Genomic DNA, 22,400 nt, shown 5'->3' on the forward strand with positions numbered 1-22,400 from the left:
ATTGTTATGAGAGGGGCCACACCGCGAAAGTCTGCCCACTAAATGCTGAACCAATGCAATGCAACAGCGTTGAACCTTATTCGTTGTGGTCCCAATATATGGGCCCTAGCCCAGAGGACCCCTTGAATAACCATCTCTGGGCATTTGTAAAGGTAAATGGTAAGAGGGTTTGGGCACTTCTTGACTCTGGGAGTATGGTTACACTAGTGTCCGAATACCTGTTGCCCATTGGGAAAAAACAGATAAACAGTTCACAAAGAGTGGCAATTTGTTGTATACATGGGGATAATCACGAATATTCCACTGTTGATATTCTTATTGAAACAGAGTTTGGTTCTTTAGATTTCAAAGTCGGTATAGTACCCAAACTGGCACATGATGTGTTAATAGGGACCGATTTTCCCCATTTTCTAAAAATGTTGTCCTCTCAGAATAGCTCCCAGAGTTCAATAGCGGACCATAAAGAAGTAACAGAAGAAACAAATCCTTTCTCTTTTTCAGAAATAGAGGTTGACGAGGGCCCAAATAAAAAGTGGAAAGAGGAAGAGTGCTGTAAAATTCCCTTTCCCATGGCTACCTTGGTAGGGAATACCCCAAATCAAGATGTTGAACAGGCGCTTACCACCCCAGAACAGGGTAAGACCTTCGCTGACCTAGAGGTCAGTCCTGGGAGTTTTAAGAAGGCCCAGTGGGAAGACCCCACATTAGCGGAAGCAAGGGGGAATATACGGGACCAGAATAGTACCTCTGGCCAACCAGATAGGTCACTTGCCTACCCCTAATTCGAGGTAGAAAATGAACTAGTATATCGGGTTGATAGGAGGAAATCCATTATAACTAAACAATTGCTGGTACCACGGACATTCCGTAATGTAGTATAAACCTCGCACATAGTCACCCATTGGGGGGACACCTAGGGGTGGAAAAGACAAAAGAAAAGGTTCTCCGAAGCTTCTATTGGCCTGGGGTTCTGGCAGAAATTACAAATTATTGCTCCTCATGCCCAGTATGTCAGATCACCGCCCCGTTCAAGGCGTACCGCAGCCCATTGGTACCCCTTCCCATAATAGATGTACCATTTGACCGGATTGTTATGGATCTAGTAGGACCCCTAATAAAGTCTGCTAGGGGACATCAGCATATATTGGTAATATTAGATTATGCCACCCGATATCCGGAGGCAGTTCCCCTACATAGCACCTCTGCTAAAAACATAGCAAAAGAGTTAATAGTTCTGTTTACCCGGGTCGGAATTCCTAAAGAGATCTTAACTGACCAGGGAACACCATTTATGTCACAAGTAACAAAAAAGTTATGTAAACTCAAGCATCTCAGAACCTCAGTCTATCATCCACAAACAGATGGTTTACTGGAACGGTTCAATAAAACCTTAAAGAACATGTTATGCCGGGTGATCGATTAGGATGGGAAAAACTGGGATTGTTTGTTACCCTACCTGTTATTTGCCATTAGGGTGGTTCCCCAATCATCCACAGGCTTCTCCCCGTTTGAACTATTGTATGGCCGACACCCAAGGGGCTTACTAGATATAGCCAAAGAGACTTGGGAACACGAGGTTACCCCATACAGAAGTGTAATAGAACATGTTGCCCAGATGCAGGATCGCATGGCTGCAGTCCTACCTATAGTGAGGGAACACATGGAAAAAACTCAAGAGGCACAGAGGAATACGTATAATAAGGGTGCTAGGGTCAGAATTTTTTATCCAGGCGACATGGTGCTAGTTCTGGTTCCCACCGTAGAGAGTAAATTCCTTGCTAAGTGGCATGGGCCATATGAGGTCTTAGAAAAAGTGGGAGAAGTAAATTACAAGGTGAGACAGCCAGGTAGGAGGAAACCTGAGCAAATCTACCATGTAAACCTACTTAAGCCCTGGAAAGATAGAGAGGTCTTGTTAACCCTAGTACCCCCAGGTCCGTCAGAGAATCGAGAAACTGACCCAGAGGTTAGCATAGCTGAAACCCTGTCCGTTCATCAGAAACGAGGTCCAGAACCTAGTGAGAAGAAACAAAGAAGTGTTCTCTACAAAGCCAGGTAGAACTAGAGTAATTGAACATGACCTAGTCTCTGAACCGGGGGTCCGAGTTAACCTTAAACCGTACCGAATCCCAGAGGCCAAAAGGGAGGCTATAAGTTTAGAGGTTAAAAAAAATGCTAAAACTAGGTGTAATTGAAGAATCCCAAAGTGGGTGGAACAGCCCTATAGTTTTAGTCCCAAAACCAGACGGTACAACAAGGTTTTGCAATGACTACCGTAAACTAAACGCTGTGTCAAAATTTGATTGCCATGCTCAGTAGCACTCCTCTTTGACACTTAGATGCATATATATATACGTTGTGGTTATTTTGGGGGTTCAATATGAGCTTATAGGGGTTCTGTATGTTTTGCAATTCTCTTCAGCTGTTCCCAGCTGATTTGGAGGGTGGCTCCTCCTTCCCAGGTTTGAAGCTCACCCCTCCCACTTTTAAATGGTTAAAGCTCACTCCATTTCACCTTCCACACTCATGGGAACTTGCATGCAGTTTGATTGCGACAAATCTAATACAGAGTGCTTTTCCTGGTAGTGTACAGGTTAATAAGAGCTTCAATCAGACTTAAATGTGTAAAAATTAGTTGCATAGTTCTATTATAAATCATTCTTCCTGGTAATGTACAGGTTATTAAGAATTTATATTAGTGTTAGGACCCATGAGATGTGGTCTGCCTTGGAAGGGCTCATGGGCTTACGACACTTTGGCCAAAGAGTTAAACTAAAAGACCATTTTTTTCAACAGATATCTATCTATATATATATATAAATATATATATATATATATATATATATATATATAGGCACTGTACTGTGTATTTGTGTCAATGGATGTAGCACTGGGCTCTGTCTATGTTTCATTTTTTGTCTCTGATTTTAAATGATCAGGAAGTAAAACATTGAGTGTTACCTCTCTTTTTCAAGTATGTCCTGGGAGGAAGTATGAGGAGCTCCGCCTTTGACATGTTAAGTTTGAGTTGGCGGAGTAATGACATTGTTATGAAAGATGAGTGACTCCAAAAAAGTTATAAGGATATACTGTAAATTAATTGAAAGTGGATTACTATTGGTACCAAAATTTAGATTTCTTATACTACCAAGCGCTACTTTTCATGTTGCATCCAAAACATCTCCCCAAAAAATTATGATAACTACAAACAACTTTTCGAAATTTTGTTAAATGATAAGAAAGCTAAGAAAGGACTTGGGGAGGAGCAAACATAATTAAATGAGATGGAAATTTACATGATGGGCCATATTTTACAAAGTAGTTTATACGTTACATACACCTTCCAGAATGGCTTAGTAAATATAACCTTTTATGGCCCATTCAAGTAAATGGACTGTAGTGTTTTTCACCAAGGAAGGTGTCTGTCTTATGGAGAAAATGTGTCCAAATATATCATGTAAACCTACATGCTTATGCCTAAGGCCTGGGACATGGTGCAGGGAGCGGCGCTGGGCAGCGCTGACGCTCATGCTCTCCTGCTCAAGGAGGTGATTTTTCTTGTCCCTGCATGAGCACCAGTGAGCGCGCTTGTGTGCCGGGTGGGAGGCTTTCGGGAGGCGGAGCAGGAGGCGGGGCTAGCACGCCACCGCGCCGACGTCACGGACTGCCATTGGCTTCTGGCAGTCATGTGACCAGCCCTGCGCTTCCCTCAGCAAGAAAACTAAAATTGGTCTGTCGGGTAAAATTCCAACCGCCTCCGCAGGCCGTCTAAAGCCGCGCTGATAGGGATAATGTTTCTCCTCAGCGCGCCTCAGCACGGTCTTTTTGACCATGTCCGAGGCCTAAGAAGTGCAACTCCACAAGATACCTTCCTTGCCAAAAGACACCATATAGCCCTTTCACTTTGTATACATATGGCCCTTTACGACCCATAAACAATAAGTTATGCTGGAAAGTGTCTTCTGGAGTATTTTTAATGATGGGACTATATGTGGATGTAGCAGGACTTACTGTCTCCGGAATCGCGGTTGAAAAATCTTAAAGCCGCTGGTCTGGAGATAGCGCTGCCGCGACGTCACTGTGTGGGGGGTGGGGCCATTCTTACAGATCTGACCCCCCCCCAGCAATAATCCTCTGGCACTAGGGTAGATCACTGTCCCACAGCTTGCCCCAGTGATAAAAACAATGAGGCTTGCTACATCTGTATGTATATAAATATGGTCATATGTTCCCTCTCAGGGATGTAGAACATATCTAATGAGGTTGATTGCTTAGTGAGTTGTAAGGGCAATACCAGTTCAGCCAGAAAACAAATAAACATCATGAAAGAACACAGTCACAGAAAGTCATTTTATAAACCTTTTGGCTGAACAGGTTAAACATAGATATTACACAGCATATTGGCACAAGTATTGAGCTTCTGACTCGGTTTGCAACAGTAATATTCAGTAAAAAGGATCTGGTGGAAGCATATTATTATTATTTTTTTCATTAAGCCTTCATAGTAACCACTAATAACAGAACTGGGAATAGAGAGACTAGTAACCCAAATGTTTACAGCATGCGTAGTTTACTACATACTCCAAAACATGAATTATTGTGAGCGATTACTTTGTTACTGTGCATGTTAAGGCATCTACAAATCCAGGATTTTAACAAACTGTTTCATAGCTTGAATGCAGTTTTGCATTATAAATGCTAAACAAACAGAAATTGAACAAACCAGTTTGGATCTATAAGCTGCTTACCTCCAGTAAGTATATTTGCAAATAACATTACATCTTTAAGGCCAAATAATTTTAACAACATTCAAATTGTTACTTCCCTACAGATAGAGTGGGGCTGTCACAGGGTTATATGAGGGGTAATGGACTTGTGGTGTATTGTTGATGTATGAGATGCGATAACAGTAGCAGTAGTTACTGTGCAGTACTCAGGAGAAAGGCTTGATCAGCCCATAATCTAAGCATTTGACCAGCGTGACCCGGGCTATATCGATAATGTGCTGATTCTTGGGGTTGTCCTGCTGCTTGCCGATGACTGTCAGAATCTCCAGCATCTCGGACTCCAGCAGCTTCTTAGCTAGTTCCTTGTCTGCGCAGATGAGGTTGTGGACTATAACAACCCCACGATGCTGAACATGGAGGTCTTCAATCAAGCACAGCCTCTGCAGGATCTCCAACCACTGAGTAGTCTGGGAGGGGACAAGCACACACCGATATTATCACTACATAGCTGTACAATAGAAACATAAGGTAGCATTGTAAGGAACATCTGAGGTTTATTGGACAAACCTATGATATTATACAAGACCGTGTTCAACTGTATGAAAACCGTGAAACCTTTTTTCTTTTGAAAACAATGACTTCTCTTCGCTTCCAGTCACAGCCTTGGCTGTCAGAGAAGTGCTTTAATTTTGATCCAAAAACATAAGTAAAATAGCATGTGTGATGTACAGGGATTGTCATTAGGGCCCTTCAAAGATTATAACCACGAAGAAAACATGTCACTGATTGCAAAACCAACCAGTTGTTAAGAATGCACACCATTTAATCTAAACAAAGAGAATGATGGTATAAACCTTACCACAATACTTTGTGTATAATTGGAAGTAATGGGAAAAGTAGCTCTGCTGATTCTAAGTGGTTATGAGGTTCTGGCTGATGCAGTAGCTGCATTTTATGTTTTCTTGTGGATGACTGATTTATTATTTGACCATGATTACAACAATGATGATGTGTCAACAGGGTGTTTGGAATATACATGGGACTGTACTGTACTTATTGAAAGTACCTTGCGGAGGAGAAAGGTGAGTTGGCTAGAGTAGCCGTGTGTATTAACCCTAGTTGTATATCTAAGATGTGTTCATCAGTGTGTTGTTTGTGGCAAATGGTATTTGGGGACGGAGTGAGGGGAGATATTGTTAATTTGAGAGACCTTTGCAAAGGTGAGTGGACGAGCTAGAGAGCTGTGTATTAACCCTTATTCCATATGCAGGTCTCGTACTCACAGGTACGACATCCTCTACAACTCAATATGCCGCTTTGTCCTCTAGTATAACTACAACACACATGGATGTATGTATGTATATTTTTATTTATATAGCGCCATTTATGTACATAGCACTTTACAGCAGTAATACATGTGACATAATAATAGAACACATAATGGGAATAAGCGCTTCAGAAATTACAGTAACAATAGGAAGTGTGGTCCCTGCCCTGAGGAGCTTACAAACATCACTGTGAAATACTGAAAGAACTAGATTAGGCATCCCTTGAGTCTAGGCGCAAAATACATTTTCTTGTCTTGCCTTCAAATACTTTCTGGCCAAGCTACCCACCTATCTGAATAAGCTCCTCACCCCTACCACATGAAGCACTAATCACCCGAGATCTAACTTCAAAAGACTGTTCACGGTCCCAAGGTTCAATAAAGTATCCGGCCGCTCCTCCTTCTCTTACAGTGCACCTCACAACTGGAACAACATACCGGAGACTCTTAAGCTGCCACCAGCCTAAATTCTTTCAAAACTAAAGCTGTCTTACATTTTAATTTGGTCTGTAACTGTTAAACACGCCTATAATATATACAGCTCAACCCCGTTATAGCGCGATCCGCTATAACGCAGATCCGCTTATAACGTGGTTTGAGCATGGACCCCGAATTAAAATACATAAATAAATACATTTTTACATTTTTTTTTGCACACTGCACACACACAGCACCAGCACACACTGCACACACTCACAGCACACTGCACACACTCACAGCACACTGTACACACTCACAGCAACAGCACACACTGCAGACACTCACAGCACACTGCACACACTCACAGCACACTGCACACACTCACAGCACCAGCACACACTGCACACACTCACAGCACACTCTCTCACAGAACACTGCACACTGCACACACACAACACACCCCCCTCCCACTCCCCCTCCCTACCTTTGGTGTCGGCTGCTGAGATCGGAGTGGAGATGGCATCAGGAGGGGAGGAGGGTGTGTCAGAGCGGAGCTGGCATCGGGAGGGGGGGTGTCGGAGCGGAGCTGGCTGGGGGGGTTGCTCGGAGCGGGTGTGGCGGGGGGGGGGGGGGGGTGGGAGCGGAATTGGCGGGCTGGTGGGGGAGCAGAGCTGACGGAGCGGAGCTGGCTGGGGGGGTTGCTTGGAGCGGGGCTGGCTGGGGGGCTTGATCGGAGCGTGGCTGGTGGGGGGGGATCGGTGTGGACTACTGGGGGAAGTGAGGCTGCTAGGGGAAGTTACGGTGGCTGCTGGGGGATGTGTAGGGCTGCCGGCCACCTCTTCCCTCCCTCCTCCCAATCGGGCGCGTGGCGGCCATTAAAAAAAAAATTAGCGCGACCCTGGTAATAGCGCGGTCGGATCAGGTGGCCCCCGAGGACCGCGCTATAACGGAGTTGGGCTGTATAATTTTTAATTGTTCATGCAATATCTTTATATATAATGTATAACCCTGTTCATTTAATGTAACCATGTATTGTCACCATAACTCTGTGCCCCGGACATACAGGAAAACGAGAGGTAACTCTCAATGTATTACTTCCTGGTAAAACATTTTTATAAGTAAATACATAAATATAGGGACTCCCTTATTAGATCTATTGGAAAGGCTGGTGGGGTTGCAACTAGAGATCCTGTCTGTCTGTGTTTATATGTAACATATTATCATGTGCCTGGTTAATGTATGAGGGCTTCCCGTTGGGTCTCAGACCTTTTTTTTTTTTTAATCGCTTTGCCCATTTTTGGAATATTATTTTGGTATAATTTTCATGATTTTGAGTTTATTAATAAAATGTAGATTTTTAAAAAATCTTTTGTAATACAGTACCTCCGAGTGCTCGTTATGAACTTTTTTTTTGTGTGTTACTTGTTAAAGTGTGACGCTGTGCAATGAAATATACCTATTTTCCTTGTTGATAATCCTCAATGGACTCTACAGTGTCTTCCACGAAGGAAGGTGTCTTTTGGAGTAACACTTCTTAGTAAATATGGCCAATTATATCATGTAAACCTAGATGCTTACGTCTTCCATGCCGGAAGAAAACACCTTCCAGCTCGGTCACTTAAATAGGTCACTGTAAAAGACCATATTTACTAAGCTGTGTTGGAAGGTGTCCTATGGCGTAGCACTGCTTAGAAAATGTGGCCTTATATGTGGGTGTATATACATATAAAGCCATACAGTATGTCTCAAGGATGTAGATTGTAGAGCATATAGATCTGAGGTTAATAGCTTAGTGAGTTGTAAGGGCACTAGCAGTTCAGCCAGAAAACACAAAACTCAGGTTGAAAAAAGACAAAACTCCACTGAGTTTGACTTTTTGCTAAATGTACAAATGTAGCAGACATTATTGTGCAACTAGTTTGCAAAATCACACCATTTGACTAATTGTCCCTCCATTTGGTTGTATTGCTAATAGGACGATCATGCGTTAACTTGCGTCAGTAGTAATGCATTATCGAGCGATAATGGGTGTATTAAGATCTGCTACATCTGTAATCGGCTACGAAACTCCTACTATATTTAAATTTATCCAGAGGAAGGCAAACAAAAAACTCCACTGAAACAGGCAGTTATGGGGCTTATTCAATAAAGTGCAAAGTTGTCGATTCGGCACTAATGCACAGAAAGTTCCGTATAAGTCTATAGGGCTTTCCGTACAGTAGCACCAAATCGACGCTATCATCCCTGTACTGAATAAGCCCCTATGTCTTATAAGTATAAATATCTTTAATATATGGTCTTGTAAGATTTTTCCTTCTAAATTCAAACACAGTAGTGATACTTTTAAAATGTATAGCAAGCAAGGAGAGAAACACTGTATGAAGCATAGACACTATCATACAGATAAGGCCCTAGATAATGCACTCAAGGTCTGTAGTGAAAAGTACCCTACTAAGAGTCTAAGGTGCAGTACAAAAGAAAAAGGTCGGGTCCCGGTTGTATAGATAATATGAATGGAATTAAAACAAGTTTATTAAATAACTATTAAAATAAGTTGGAACCAGACAAGATGAGTGAGTGTTAGAACTGTAATAGAAATTAGTACATAGTGCTGATTCCCTGTTGGGGTCTAGCAATAGCAAAGGTATGCTACATACAACCCGCACACCAGTTGCGGTGCAGGTAAATGAGTCCTGATAGGACTAAAAATCAGCACAGTGAAAAGTAGAAGCATAGAAGCCCATAGCCTATAGTATCATGGTACAATGGGACTGCTTCTGATAGGTCATGATAACATTGAATTGCCCACGGATGATAGCACTCAAAACAAACGTGTGTCATAAACATGAAACAGATGTCATGAATATCCTCACATAAATATATGATGGTAGATAGTTGTTAACCAATCGGAGGTAACATGTGGTGTATCATGCCAATAAACATGAAACAGATGTCATAAGCAGTGTTCGACAAACCTATACATTTACACGCCCCGGGCGAGTGGATTTAACATCGTGGCGAGCTCCTATTGGCCCAAGCAGCACACGTGTGGTACTAGGTGGCAAGTAGATTTTTTTGTTCGGCGAGTAGATTTTTTGGTGATTTGTCGACCACTGGTCATAAGTAATCTCACATTGATATATGATAATGTAGATAAGTTGACAACTTGGAGGTAACATGTAATGTGTCATGCACTGAATCTCAACATGAGGTCAGATAATCCCAAAATGTGAGTGTAGACACACAGAAACACACTTGCAAATAGCCACTATAAGGGGTAAACCAAATAAGGTGAGCTGTGTTGCTAAATAGGCAGCATAGAAACCCCGCATGAAGCTGACCCTGCTCCGGGAGGGTTTCCCACGATGCGTTGAATCATATTGAAGCGCAGCACATGTGGAGCAAAGACCGGGAGTTCACCGAGGGAGCAGTGAAGACACCAGGCGGGCAAGGGCAGCAGGCATCGGTTGGTTTATCCGTGAGTACAGGAGGGGAGTTCTCAAAGGGCTTCTCATCCTGTCTCCTTACTAGCCCCTGCACAACGGGCCCTCCCCCTAGGTATTTCAAGTCTGCCTTATCGTTCCCTCATTTATATGCTAATGAACGCTTCATACTTCAATTGCAGTGGGATCGCTTTTCATCTTTTTCATGACAGCATCCAAGTGTATCAATTGACCCATATCCAGTTATACACACTTCTAAGAGCACCGAACACTATGGGGTTCACTCCCCTTACTTTATAGACTGTTCTCTTGTCCTGGTAGCTCAGAGTGTGTACAGTATGTTCATATATGACATTGCTTTATTTCTACAATTACCTGCTCGGAAGGTCTAATATATGGGTTATACTTTCTCATATATCCAAACACCTTGGATGACTTTTTATAAGGAACTCAGCCATTGGCTCTATATTTTTTTAATTAAAAAGGACTGTTCTTTATAAATAACACAATACATTTTCTTTGCATAACATGGAGGAGTCTAGTGGGGAAGAAAAAACAGGATTGAATCCAGTGGACAATACCTATGTGTTTACCTGTGGGGATGATACTAAAAGATTAAGAAAAGCCACACATTTATTTGATGGGATTTTTGATGTGATTTGTGATGAACCCTCTGATTTGACTCATCATTTTGTCAAACTTGAAAAGCTTTTGGTTGAGAATATTAGACTCTGGTGGGATATCACCTCACTGGAGAACTATATAAGATGCAATCGTATCCCTAGGGGCCTGAGAATTAAAAAAGTTCCATCATTTGGCTTTACGAGCAAGCAGTTTGAACAAGATTGGATTGATATCCTAAATACATGTTCTGTAAAACTGATGAATTTAATTATTCAACAAAAAATGATTGAAAAATCAAGCCTAATGGTGGAAATTAATAATCTCAGGTCAAAATTACAGCCATTTAGCAAGAGGGACCAATTCGTCAAAAATGACAAAACATTGTCTTCTAATGTAGAAATAAGTAAAGACTTAATCAGCGATAAAAAACATCTAAAATTCGAAAGGGATCGCGTTGATTATGTCAAAAACCAAGTTTACTGTTGGCAAAAACCTACTATGGTGAGGGAATTTACTGGCTCTAGTACTCCCAAACCTAAAAAATATCCAAAAAGAAAAACAGAAAATCTACCAAATAAATCTATTTTAAAAAATACACGGGTAGAAACATCTAGCTTTGAATCTGATTTTTCAGATCCAGATTCAAGAGCTCACTCAGTCTTTTTTGATAGATCACAGGATCACTCTAGAGATCGAGGGACCTCGAAATATTCTGACAATGCCACTACCTCATTCACTCAACATAAAAACTCTAAGGGATCTGGGCAACCCTCGTCGGCTATTTTAGACATGGGGGCCAAAAGCCGGAGAGAACGCGTAGATCCAAAAGAAAACGAGGGGGGCAGAGGAAGGTCCAAACGAAAGAAATACGACTAGAGCCCACAGATAATATCATTAATCTATCAGGGGTAGACTTAACCCTAGAACAACTATCAGTTCTGAATAAAGGATTGGGGTTTGCTCCTAGCCAGAATTTCCAGTTATTCCAGACGGTCATAGACCTACAAAAATTTACTAGGAAATTGTCCTTGAAGAAAATGATGTCAACCAGAAATAGATTTGAAGTAACAGAACCTTTGGAGGATCCTGAACAACTAGTTGGTTTATCTATTACTAATGATGTCCCAGTTTTGAACTTTAAGGAGAACTGTACACTTTCCGATATGGACTCCTTATTAGAACAGCAAGAAGAACCCCTCACTACATATAGTCAGCCATTTTTTGGCCGTGAGGACTCAGGATATCGTCCCAAATCATTGTTTTGCCCGAACTTCAATAGGGGGCCTTCAATTAATCTATTTGAACAACTGGTTGAACGGGACTTACGTATATTGTCCAAAGGTTTTTCTAGCTCTTATGTTAAATCTGGAAATTTGTCTTACATAGAAGTTCAACAAATTGAATGTATCAAAAAAGAACATAACATAGTTCTCAAGAATGCGGACAAGGGAGGGGCATTAGTTATATTGTCCAAATCCCAATATCATGCTGAAGCCATCAGACAATTGGGAGATAGAAACACCTATCATAGTCTCAAAGGTGATCCTACATCTGAGTACCGTCTTGAGCTATTAGAATTGCTAGAGATGGGTCAAATTCTAAATGTTATCAACAAAAAAGAGTTTCTATTCCTTTCCTGTCCACATCCCGTGATTCCGGTATTCCACCATCTCCCAAAGATCCATAAATCGCTGGTGGACCCTCCTGGTCGACCCATTATTGCGAGTATTGGATCTTTGGGAGATGGGTTATCGCGGTATGTGGACAGGTTCTTACAACCCCTGGTGTTCAAACTACCATCCTTTATCAGGGATACCACAGACTTCCTCGTCAGTATACAGGAGTTACCATGGTCACACGAATACAGGTGGGTCACCATGGACGTGACCTCCCTGTATTCTATTATCGAACACAAACACGGTTTAGAAGCCATTGAGCACTTTCTTGATCAATCCACCTTATCTATTTCACATTGCACTTTTCTGTTACAATCAATATCCTTTTTATTAACACACAATTATTTTTTATTTGATTCACTTTTTTATTTACAAAATTTGGGTACCGCAATGGGCACAAGCTTCGCACCATCGTATGCTAATTTATTTATGGGTTTATGGGAGTCACGTTTTATTTATCACAGCAATAATTCATATCGTCATAATATCGTCTTTTACAGGCGATATATTGATGATTTGATTTTCATTTGGAGGGGAGACGAAAATTCACTTCTTTCTTTCTTTAATTATCTTAACAATAACACGTACAATATTAAATTTACTTTTGAGCATCACATTAATCATATTCACTTTTTGGATTTACTCCTGTATATTGACGGAAATAAAACTATACAATCTGACATCTACAGGAAGCAGAATTCTAGGAACACACTGTTATGTGCTCAAAGCTCCCATCCACGGTCTTTGATCAGGAATATCCCAGGGGCTCAATTCATTAGATTAAAAAAACTATGCTCAGATAATGAGGTGTTTCTATCTCGTGCAAGGGAGATGTCTGATAGGTTTTTAGAATGAGGATACTCAGCTAAGGATATAGCAACAGCTTTCGCTAAAGCAGATCATACTGAGAGGAGCGAACTTGTGAGTAAAAAAACTAGAAATTATATACCCAAAAGAGATAGAGAAACATTGTCAAGATCGGACAATAAAAAAAGTCCTTTCTTTATCAGTACATACAGTTCACAGTCTCAAGATATTTGCAAAATAATATCTAAACATTGGCATACATTATTATTAGACAAAGACATCCGCCCAATACTGGAACAAGGACCAAGATTTTCATACCGGAAAGCCAAAACGTTGGCATCACACCTGTCACCCAGTATGTTTAATTCTAAGTCCAACTTAACACAGATTACAAGCATTCCCAAAGGCTTTTATAAATGCGGGAGTTGCTCCATGTGCCAGTATGCTTCCCAAAGTAAATACATTTCCTATAATACTAATCTTAAGAAATACTACATAAAGATCTTTCTCAATTGTAACATCTCATTTGTTATCTATATTCTTTTCTGTGGCTGCGGACACAAGTATGTGGGCCGCACTATAAGACCACTCAGAATAAGAATATCTGAACATGTACGTTTAATTAAGAAAAGGGACTTAAACTATCCAGTTCCCAGACACTTTACACAATGTCCTCATGGTGGCATTCAAAACTTTTCTTTTTCCGCAATAGAACATATACCCTGCCATCCTAGAGGTGGCAATAGGGAAAATACTTTAAACAAACAAGAGATGTATTGGATATACACTCTCAACACTCTCCATCCACATGGCATTAACCATGAATGGGAGCTTAAACACTTCTTGCATGGTTGAGTGCCAGGGGAGTCTTGAGAGTGTGTCTCCATGCATCTCAATATACTTTTTCATTTATTAATTTCAGTTACTGTAAGATCATCAAAATCATGTTCAGTGCATAGTTGCTATAAATACAAATGGCCTTGATATTGTCTCAATGTGATTCATATGTCAATGTGATGCATATTTCAATAATTATTAATGTTGTGTATGTCATTTTTATTGACTCTTTATTATAATTTTGATATTGTATATATTTTTTCAATGCGTAACTAACATTTATTATGCCTTAACATGTAATATATATTTTCCCCTCATTAACTCTTACCATGCATTCTAGGTGCAATTGATTATGAAATTTTTTTTATATCCAGGATGCTGCACATTACTCGAATTTATTTTTAATATGTTATTAAGTATTTGTTAATTGTCTTCTGTTATCGCTTGTTTTTTTGTGTCTTTGTGCATTCACATTATACCTTTTTGCAGACAAGGTTCTTCTCCACATAAGGCTTTAATTACAATCAGTGATTCAATAATTGTTCTCAACTGAGTCAATTTAAGTTTTCAGCCAATGATGGAAGGGGACCTGCCTACTTAAGGTCCTTGTGAATAGATTCAATTTACTCTTTGATAAAGTTCCTAACGGAATGAAACGCGTCAGAGGATGTGAATCTTTGTGATGTCCAGCACCATGTTTGAATAAAAGTTGATTTTATCTTCATCTACGGCTGAGTTCCTATCTGCGCAGTGACCGCCTACATTCCATTTACTTTGTTTCATGTTTATGACACACGTTTGCTTTGAGTTTGTGAGGATCTGGGGGTCACGACGGCCGTGGCGTTACCGCCCCTCACCTCATGTCCCGGCCGCTACTGCAGAGTGCCCCCTTCGCCAGCCCCGTCTGGCTGCTATGGTTGGGGGACTCTCTCTTCGTCCCCGGCGGGCGGTTGCTGAGCCGCAAGCGGCTCGAGCTATGGCGGCTGCCTCTGTACACGGGCGCGCGCCCTCTCCCGTTACAGAGCGCGCGTCAGAGCCCTTTAATTTATTCACTGCTCCTGCAGTGAGGCCCCGCCCCCAACACTCTCACAGAAGTCAATCAGGCATAAACACTGCTCACCTGTATTCCTCTTTAGGCATCCTATCCAGGACAGCTCCATGCATTCCTCCAGGTCTGCCCCCTCTTCCTATTCGCCAGCCTCACTATATTATGCCTGTCCTGACATTTCCACATCGCTCGACATAGTCTCTACTTGCGGATGTCTACTCTGGCACTTTCTCTCTTTATTTACTCAGGACACGACTTGGCTTGGCGGACGTCAACCTCTGGCTCTCGATCCATGCTTAGACACCGACCTTCCGGAATACTCCAATCCCTGACTTTGGCTAACGGCAAACGACTACGGAACTTCTTTACCGGTACCGGCAAGTATTGCTAAAGCTAACACCACCTGGCCTGGCAATGCCTAAAACACCACACTCTGGACACGCTCCTTTTGCTGCGGGTGCATGCTCATATACGTCCCCACCTCAGTATAAGAGACGGGTCTGGTCTGCGGGCAGCAACGGCGTAACAGAGTGCTATCATCCGTGGGCAATTCAATGTTATCATGACCTATCAGAAGCAGTCCCATTGTACCATGAGACTATAGGCTATGGGCTTCTATGCTTCTACTTTTCACTGTGCTGATTTTTAGTCCTATCAGGACTCATTTACCTGCACAGCAACTGGTGTGCGGGTTGTATTTAGCATACCTTTGCTATTGCTAGACCCCAACAGGGAATCAGCACTATGTACTAATTTCTATTACAGTTCTAACACTCACTCATCTTGTCTGGTTCCAACTTATTTTAATAGTTATTTAATAAACTTGTTTTAATTCCATTCATATTATCTATACAACTGGGACCGGACCTTTTTCTTTTGTACTGCACCTTAGACACTTAGGGCTCCAGTGCCATTAAAAATGCGTGATTGTATGAGAGCAAAAGTCTTTAAAATACAATCATATACATATTAAGATGCCATTTTTAAAGGGTTACGCTATATTTAAGTAATAATCCCAGAAGAACAGGGCATTACTGGCTGGAAGAGTTGAAGGCCCAGGGCATTATTGGCCAGTAATGCCCTGTTCTAAGCGAATTATTACTATTATAGGCTATTTAAAAAAAAAAAAATTCTTAAAAAAGATACACTTTTGTAGTCATATTGATTTTTATCAGCATGGTTTTCTACATTCTTATACTTTTACTGCAAGTTTATTAAAAGGAAATTGTACATCCACACAGCTCTCTCTCTCTCTCTCTCTCTCTCTATATATATATATATATATATGTATATATACACACACACACACACACACACACACACACACACACACACACTGCAGCCCCCTCTATGCACAAACACACTCTGCAGTCCCCCTACACACTGTGCAGTCCCCCTCCTCTATATACACACACACTTTTGCAGTCCCCCTACACACTCTGCAGCCCCTCCTCCTCTACACCCACAAAACACACTGCAGCCCTCCTCCAACCTCTATACTTGCAAAACACACACACACAGCACCCCCTATACCTACAAACACACAGTGCAGCCCACTGTAAACCCACAAAACTGCAGACACACACACACTCTACAGCTCTCCTCCACCCTCTACACCCACTGACACACTGCAGACACATAAAAAACAACAAAATAGACTGCTGCCCCCTCTACATCCACAAAACCCACACCAGCAGCCCCACCAGCAGCCCCACCTCTATTCCCACTGTATCATGGGAGAGTGGGTTTGGCCCGGGATTAAAGGGGTTACACCCCATTTGGCCACCCCCTGCTCTCACTTGGGAAGCAAGGGGTTAACTGAACTGTGGTCCAGTAATGTGTTTTTACCTTGCTTCAGCATCCTCGTGTATATTCCCCTGTAAAAATGTATTGTTTCTGTTCCAGTGTTTGCACCAACACATACACTGGGATTGATGCGGGAGGGAAAGGGTTAAGGTTAATTTAGGGTTTATAGCCCTTTGTTCCAGGTTCCCGCCTTTTCAGGCTCCATTTTGCAGCCTTCCATAGGTCGCCATTGAGGCTCCATGCTTTCCAATGGCAGAAGTAGCGGTTTTGGACCTGTTTTCCAGCGATGACCAGCAGGTGGCGTCCGAGAGGAGGAGCGGCGGTTTCACATTGTAAGTCAATGAGGCCATTGACTTCAATGGGGATTCCTCGACGCCGATCTCCAGGAACAGGTTGGCACCCATCCAAACCGCAGACGCAAAAGCGGATACTTTGTCTTTGAAAAGAGCTTTATCACTTGGGTCAAGTTCAATGACAATTGGTGTGGGAATCTTAGGTTCTAGGGCACCTGGGAATAAAATTCTTGTTGCCCCTAGCCCCTAGGAACCCCCACTGACGACCCCCATCAGGTCCGGGAATGAGGGACCCCCGTAAAGGGTTGAGCGGAGAAAGAGGGTCGCGCCATTGACTTTAATGGCGGAGCGGAGGCCCCATTGAATCCAATGGCGGCATGTGCCCATGCATTGTCTATGGCGGCGCCGGCCATTGATTCCAATGGGGAAAAGCCGCGTGGCGTGAAAAAGGCTAAGTCCGAAATGGTAAAAAGTGTAAGTCCATATCTCCGGTTCTGGAAGGACCAGAGGGCTGGGATTTGGGTGGCATGTAGCCAAGGTTCCGGCATTAATGCATGGCCATTCCCAGCCCTCTCCGAACAACCAGACGGAGTGTGGGCGAATGTAAAGATTTTTTATTTTTTCCATAGACTTCAATGGCGGCGTTTCCCCCATTGAAAGTCTATGGCGGGGAACCCCAATGACTGCAACGGCGGAGTCGCTCCATTGACTGCCTATAGCGGCTGAGCCCGTTGTTTTCAATGGGGAAAGAGTGAAAAGCAGAGATTCATTTTTAAAGGGAAGAATCCTGTATTTTAAAAGTGTTTTAACCTGCATTTGTGTATCTCCGGTTCTGGGGGTCGCAGAGGGCTGAGATTTGGCCACCATGAAGGTACAGTTCCGGCAACAAAAGCTGGCAAATATCAGCTCACTCGACCCAACGGAACCGATTATATTAATATATGAAGATATTAAACAGTGAATGGTATTTTGGGTCTGATATGAGAACGCAGAGCCCATCTGCTATGCTAATAGGTCAGGGGGGCAGACAGATGGTTTAGCATAAGCCCTCTGATCAAAGGTTAACCGCTCTGATTGTGTACACTAGGGCGGAGAACAAAGGGCCTGAGTGGTCTGTAAGTGTTATAGTTCACACTTGCAGGGAAGGAAGATTCTACTTCAAAAGACTCCACTAGCCAGCTAGGCGCCCTAAGGTTAAGAGATAGGCCTGAGATGGTATATAAATGAGGCTCAACATATCCTCATTGTCTTTGTGTCATCCTGAGATTGCTGTATGAACTGCTAATCAAGATTTCTAATTATTTTGTCATTCCAATTCTAAGTAAGTGCATATTTTGTCTGTTATTTGTATATCTCGTGTGTTCACCCTTTTCAATGAATAAATTATATTTTATCACCCTTTTCAAGGAATAAATTATATTTTATCATATCTAGTCGTGTTCAGTTCAACCCATGTATTTTTGATGTATATTATAGCTTGTCAAAGTTACCGTGACACACTGCACCCCCTGTACACCCACACACTGCAGACACACACACACACACACACACAACACTCTGCACCCCTCCGCCACCCACAAAACACACACTGAAGCCCCCCTCTGCACTCACAAAACACACACTGCAGACACACACAAACCAACAAAACACACTGCCACCTCTACAGCCACAAAAACACACACCAGAAGCCGCCTCCCTACACCCACTGCTGCCCCCTGTAAACCTACACACTGCAGACACACACACACACAAAACACTCTGCACCCCTCCTGCACCCACAAAACACACACTGAAGACACACGCACTGCAGCCCCCCTCTGCACACACAAAACACACACACAGCAGACACACCAATAAAACACTCTGCTGGCCCCCTTTACACCCACAAAACACACAAACCTTTCCCCTCACTCTCCTGTGCGGAGCTCTCTGCAGGCAGGGTAGGGGAGGAGTCAGTGCCTTGCTGCTGCCTCCTGTCCAATCACCTCCCCTGTCTGAGAGCTGATGTCACTCTTTATGAATGAAAACTGAAAGCTGATTGGCTGAAAAATTTGGCAGGGTGCCAAAAATTCTGGGCCATTACTGATTGGATAATCCCCGGAATTTTAACCAATCAGAGAGCAGGGATTTCAATAATGCTCGGAATTTAACAGCTTTAGCCTATAATTATGCAATAATGAGCGAATAGAATGAGCATACCTTTTTTCAAGAGATAAACAATCAAACAAGACGTAATATAAAATGTTAAAGAAACAAATATATAAAATGTAGTTAATAAATGTACTGTATAATCATAGAGTGACCTTGGTCTCCAGCAATTAAACATGTACCTTCTACATACAGTATTATCGATCTCAATTCACATGCACTTACCACTTCAGTCATCTTGTGACACAGCCTCTTCTGGGAGGATGTCAGCATGGCCAACGCTCCTGCTGCTGCCCGTTGCAGCTTCACCTCACCATCCTCACCACATAATAACACGACCAACTTTAACCGGTCATTCCCGTCTGCCACAAACCTCTCCTGAACCTGCGTCAAACAAAATGAGAACCATTTCATTTGAAGCATATCACTGGACATAGGAATAGAGTATTTAGGCTTTGCCTTGTTGACTAGATATCTCCTTTTTACTTGTGAGCTATTCCTATCCAATCATCGTGAAAATGTGGGCCTTCGCAAGGCCTCAAACTTAGCATGGGAGGAAAACTAAATCTTAAGTGCACATCAGTGCAATCGTTTGTAATAACACAATGGGGCTTAGTCCCATTGCCTTTATTTGACTTTATTGAATTTCAGTGCAGTAGTGCCGAATCAGCATTTTATTGGATAAGCCCTAATATTTTTCATTCAGTGTGAAATAATGCTAGATTTGTGCTCCCACTACTAACGCTTTGATTTATGCATCACAAATGTTCACACGTAGTGAGAGGAATACATGTTATTGCAGGTGATGTTTCCCTAACTACAACTTTGCAATGCAAGCTGCACGTAAATTAAATAAATCTGTAAATATTTTATTTATGTTTCACCGTTGTCCAAAGAGGCCACTCTTATTAAACTCTTGGGCTACGGCCACAGCGCTTGCTGCTGCACGCGCGGCTGATGGCCTGATGGCGCGTGCACGGATTACAGCCGCGATCTGTGGTCTGTAGGGGAGTGATGGGATGCGCGGTTTGGTGGGGGGCGCAGCCATGACAGGGGGCACTGTGATGGTGGAGCATATCTGTCCTTCCATTGACTGCTCGCCGAGCACGTGACTGCATAGCGGCACGGCAAGACAAAATTCTTGTTTTCCCTGTTGGCGAGAGCGCCATCGTGAAAGGAGAGGGCACACACAAGGAGCTAATGGGGCCTGCCTGACTAGAGGTGAGTGGCTGGTGTGCAGTGTACGTACCGCCATGACCACTGGGGACCCGGCCTTAGTCTTTGCAAAACAACAGATTCATTATTCACTAAGTAATGCAGATTCTAAGAGATTATAGTAATTTATTCTGTATTGATGCTGTATGCCGTGCTTTTTACTGTAGAATTTACAGGTACAATTCTATGGAACACTGTGTCTTTATCACTAGGTCATCCCTCTCCCCAAAGTACGAACGTTTATCTAGTATCTCTTAGAGTCATTACAGTATGTTGTCAGGCAAATCCTCTCACCTCTTTGTTCGCCACCAAGTTGCACATACACTCGGTGGCAGCTTGCTGGATCTGTTCATGGTCCTCAAACATGTAGTTCTCAATATCGGGAAGGGCCTTCTCCTTAATAATTTTTTGCCTAGTGGAGGGAGAAGTTGAAGTACATTATTATTTACCCATAGTGATAACATCTGTCAGGATAAGATGTACATAAATGGGCATGTATGTTTTGTGACCGAGATGTTTAGGCCTTTATTAAGCTTTTGAAATTAACAATACAAAATGTGGGGGTTTAATAGAAACGTAAAGTAAAGAAGCAGATTTGTCATCTTTTACCAATGTTGTTGAGTCTCACTGATCATTAGCATCATCAGACCCATTGGGGAGAGATAAATCAACACAACGGTTTGTGAAGCTTCTTATATTTTGCACAGATTGTTGTGAAGGGAGGTTTAACTGCACCTCAGAGCTGACTGATGTATTGGTATAAATAAAAGGGCATGCAAGCAAGGGACAAAACATCTAATTCAAATATGCACTAGGTAACTACTTCTAGCGACACTTCCCAAAGATGAACATTTCTCTCCTTGTCCCACTTTTCGTCCAAAATCCCATGATTTTGAGAAATGAATGTGTTATTGTATGACTAAGAGCAATACTGCCTGTTAGTCTATTCTTAAAGCCTGGGTTTGTTAGGGTACCCAGAGGAGAGTGTGAAGAATGGATTTGAGGCACCTGTGGAGAAGGGTTACCCTGGCAGGGTGACATTCCATTTGACTGCTGTCTCTATTTTGTATGAATGTTACATTTAAAAAAAACAGATGGTCTCATATTATTACTCAACCAGATTAAAGATGTGACTAAGAATTCTAATTGGTTGAGTAATAATACGAGACCATCTGTTTTTTTTAAATGTAACAATTGTGTCAGTTGCAGAATGAACAACCTACTTGTTAGTTCAATTAAAGAGTTTTAGTCGCATCATTTGAACATTAAATATAAAATCAAAGATTTCATTTCATGCGATTCTTCTTTTGTTATTTATCTTTTAATCTGTCCATGTGGTAAATTTTATGTCGGTCGTACCATTAGAAAATTCAAAACTCGCATGTCTGAACACATTCGGAACATCAGGACAGGTTTAGAGACACATAGTGTCTCCAATCATTTTAAAACCTAATAATTGCGATTTGATTGGCATAAAATGATTTGGCATAGATGTCTCCAAACTGAGTTAGAGAGGAGGTGATAGAATAGGATCTATCAATAAATTAGAAACGTCATGGATTTTTAAACTAAAAACATTAGCCCCTAAACTAAAGGGTTAAATCTGGATATCGATTTGGTTTCATTTTTATAAATATGTATAATCAGTATTGTTTATAAACTTTTATTGGTTTTAATATCATTTGTAATATTGGTATTATATTGTCTCTGCACTAGGGTTTTTTTTAATATGTTTTAAATATTTGGATGTGTGTTCCAATGTAATGTATTCATTTTATACCGATTCCTGTTCAATTGTACCTCAAATCCAGTTCTCATTTTACCATTCCCTTGTGAGTGTTTTCACATGTGGACTTACTAATCTATTAGGGTATATATAGGGAGAGTTGGATAGCGGCTTATTATGTGCCCCTGAAGAAGCTGAACGCGAAACTAATAGGGCAGAGGAGTCTGGTGTGTATGGTGTATATTGTGGAGGAAGGAAACACACGAAGAAGGTACTTTTGAAAATCATGCACTGAAGTCTCGC

At 41.9% G+C, this 22,400-nt stretch overlaps 1 protein-coding gene across 1 annotated transcript in view; it reads right to left on the reverse strand.

Moving 5' to 3' along the window:
- Positions 1-4,336: 4,336 nt before the first annotated feature.
- UNC45B (unc-45 myosin chaperone B) overlaps positions 4,337-22,400 on the reverse strand; it is a 64,899-nt gene continuing 46,835 nt past the window's right edge. The window contains exons 18-20 of the mRNA XM_075589886.1: positions 20,666-20,783; positions 19,382-19,540; positions 4,337-5,194 (exon numbers count right to left, since the gene is read on the reverse strand). Of these exons, the coding sequence (XP_075446001.1) occupies positions 4,934-5,194; positions 19,382-19,540; positions 20,666-20,783 (538 nt within the window). The 3' untranslated portion in view covers positions 4,337-4,933. The remainder of the gene's footprint in view (positions 5,195-19,381; positions 19,541-20,665; positions 20,784-22,400) is intronic.

This window comes from Ascaphus truei, chromosome 3 (genome assembly GCF_040206685.1).
Source record: "Ascaphus truei isolate aAscTru1 chromosome 3, aAscTru1.hap1, whole genome shotgun sequence".
Classification (NCBI taxonomy): Eukaryota; Metazoa; Chordata; class Amphibia; order Anura; family Ascaphidae; genus Ascaphus; species Ascaphus truei.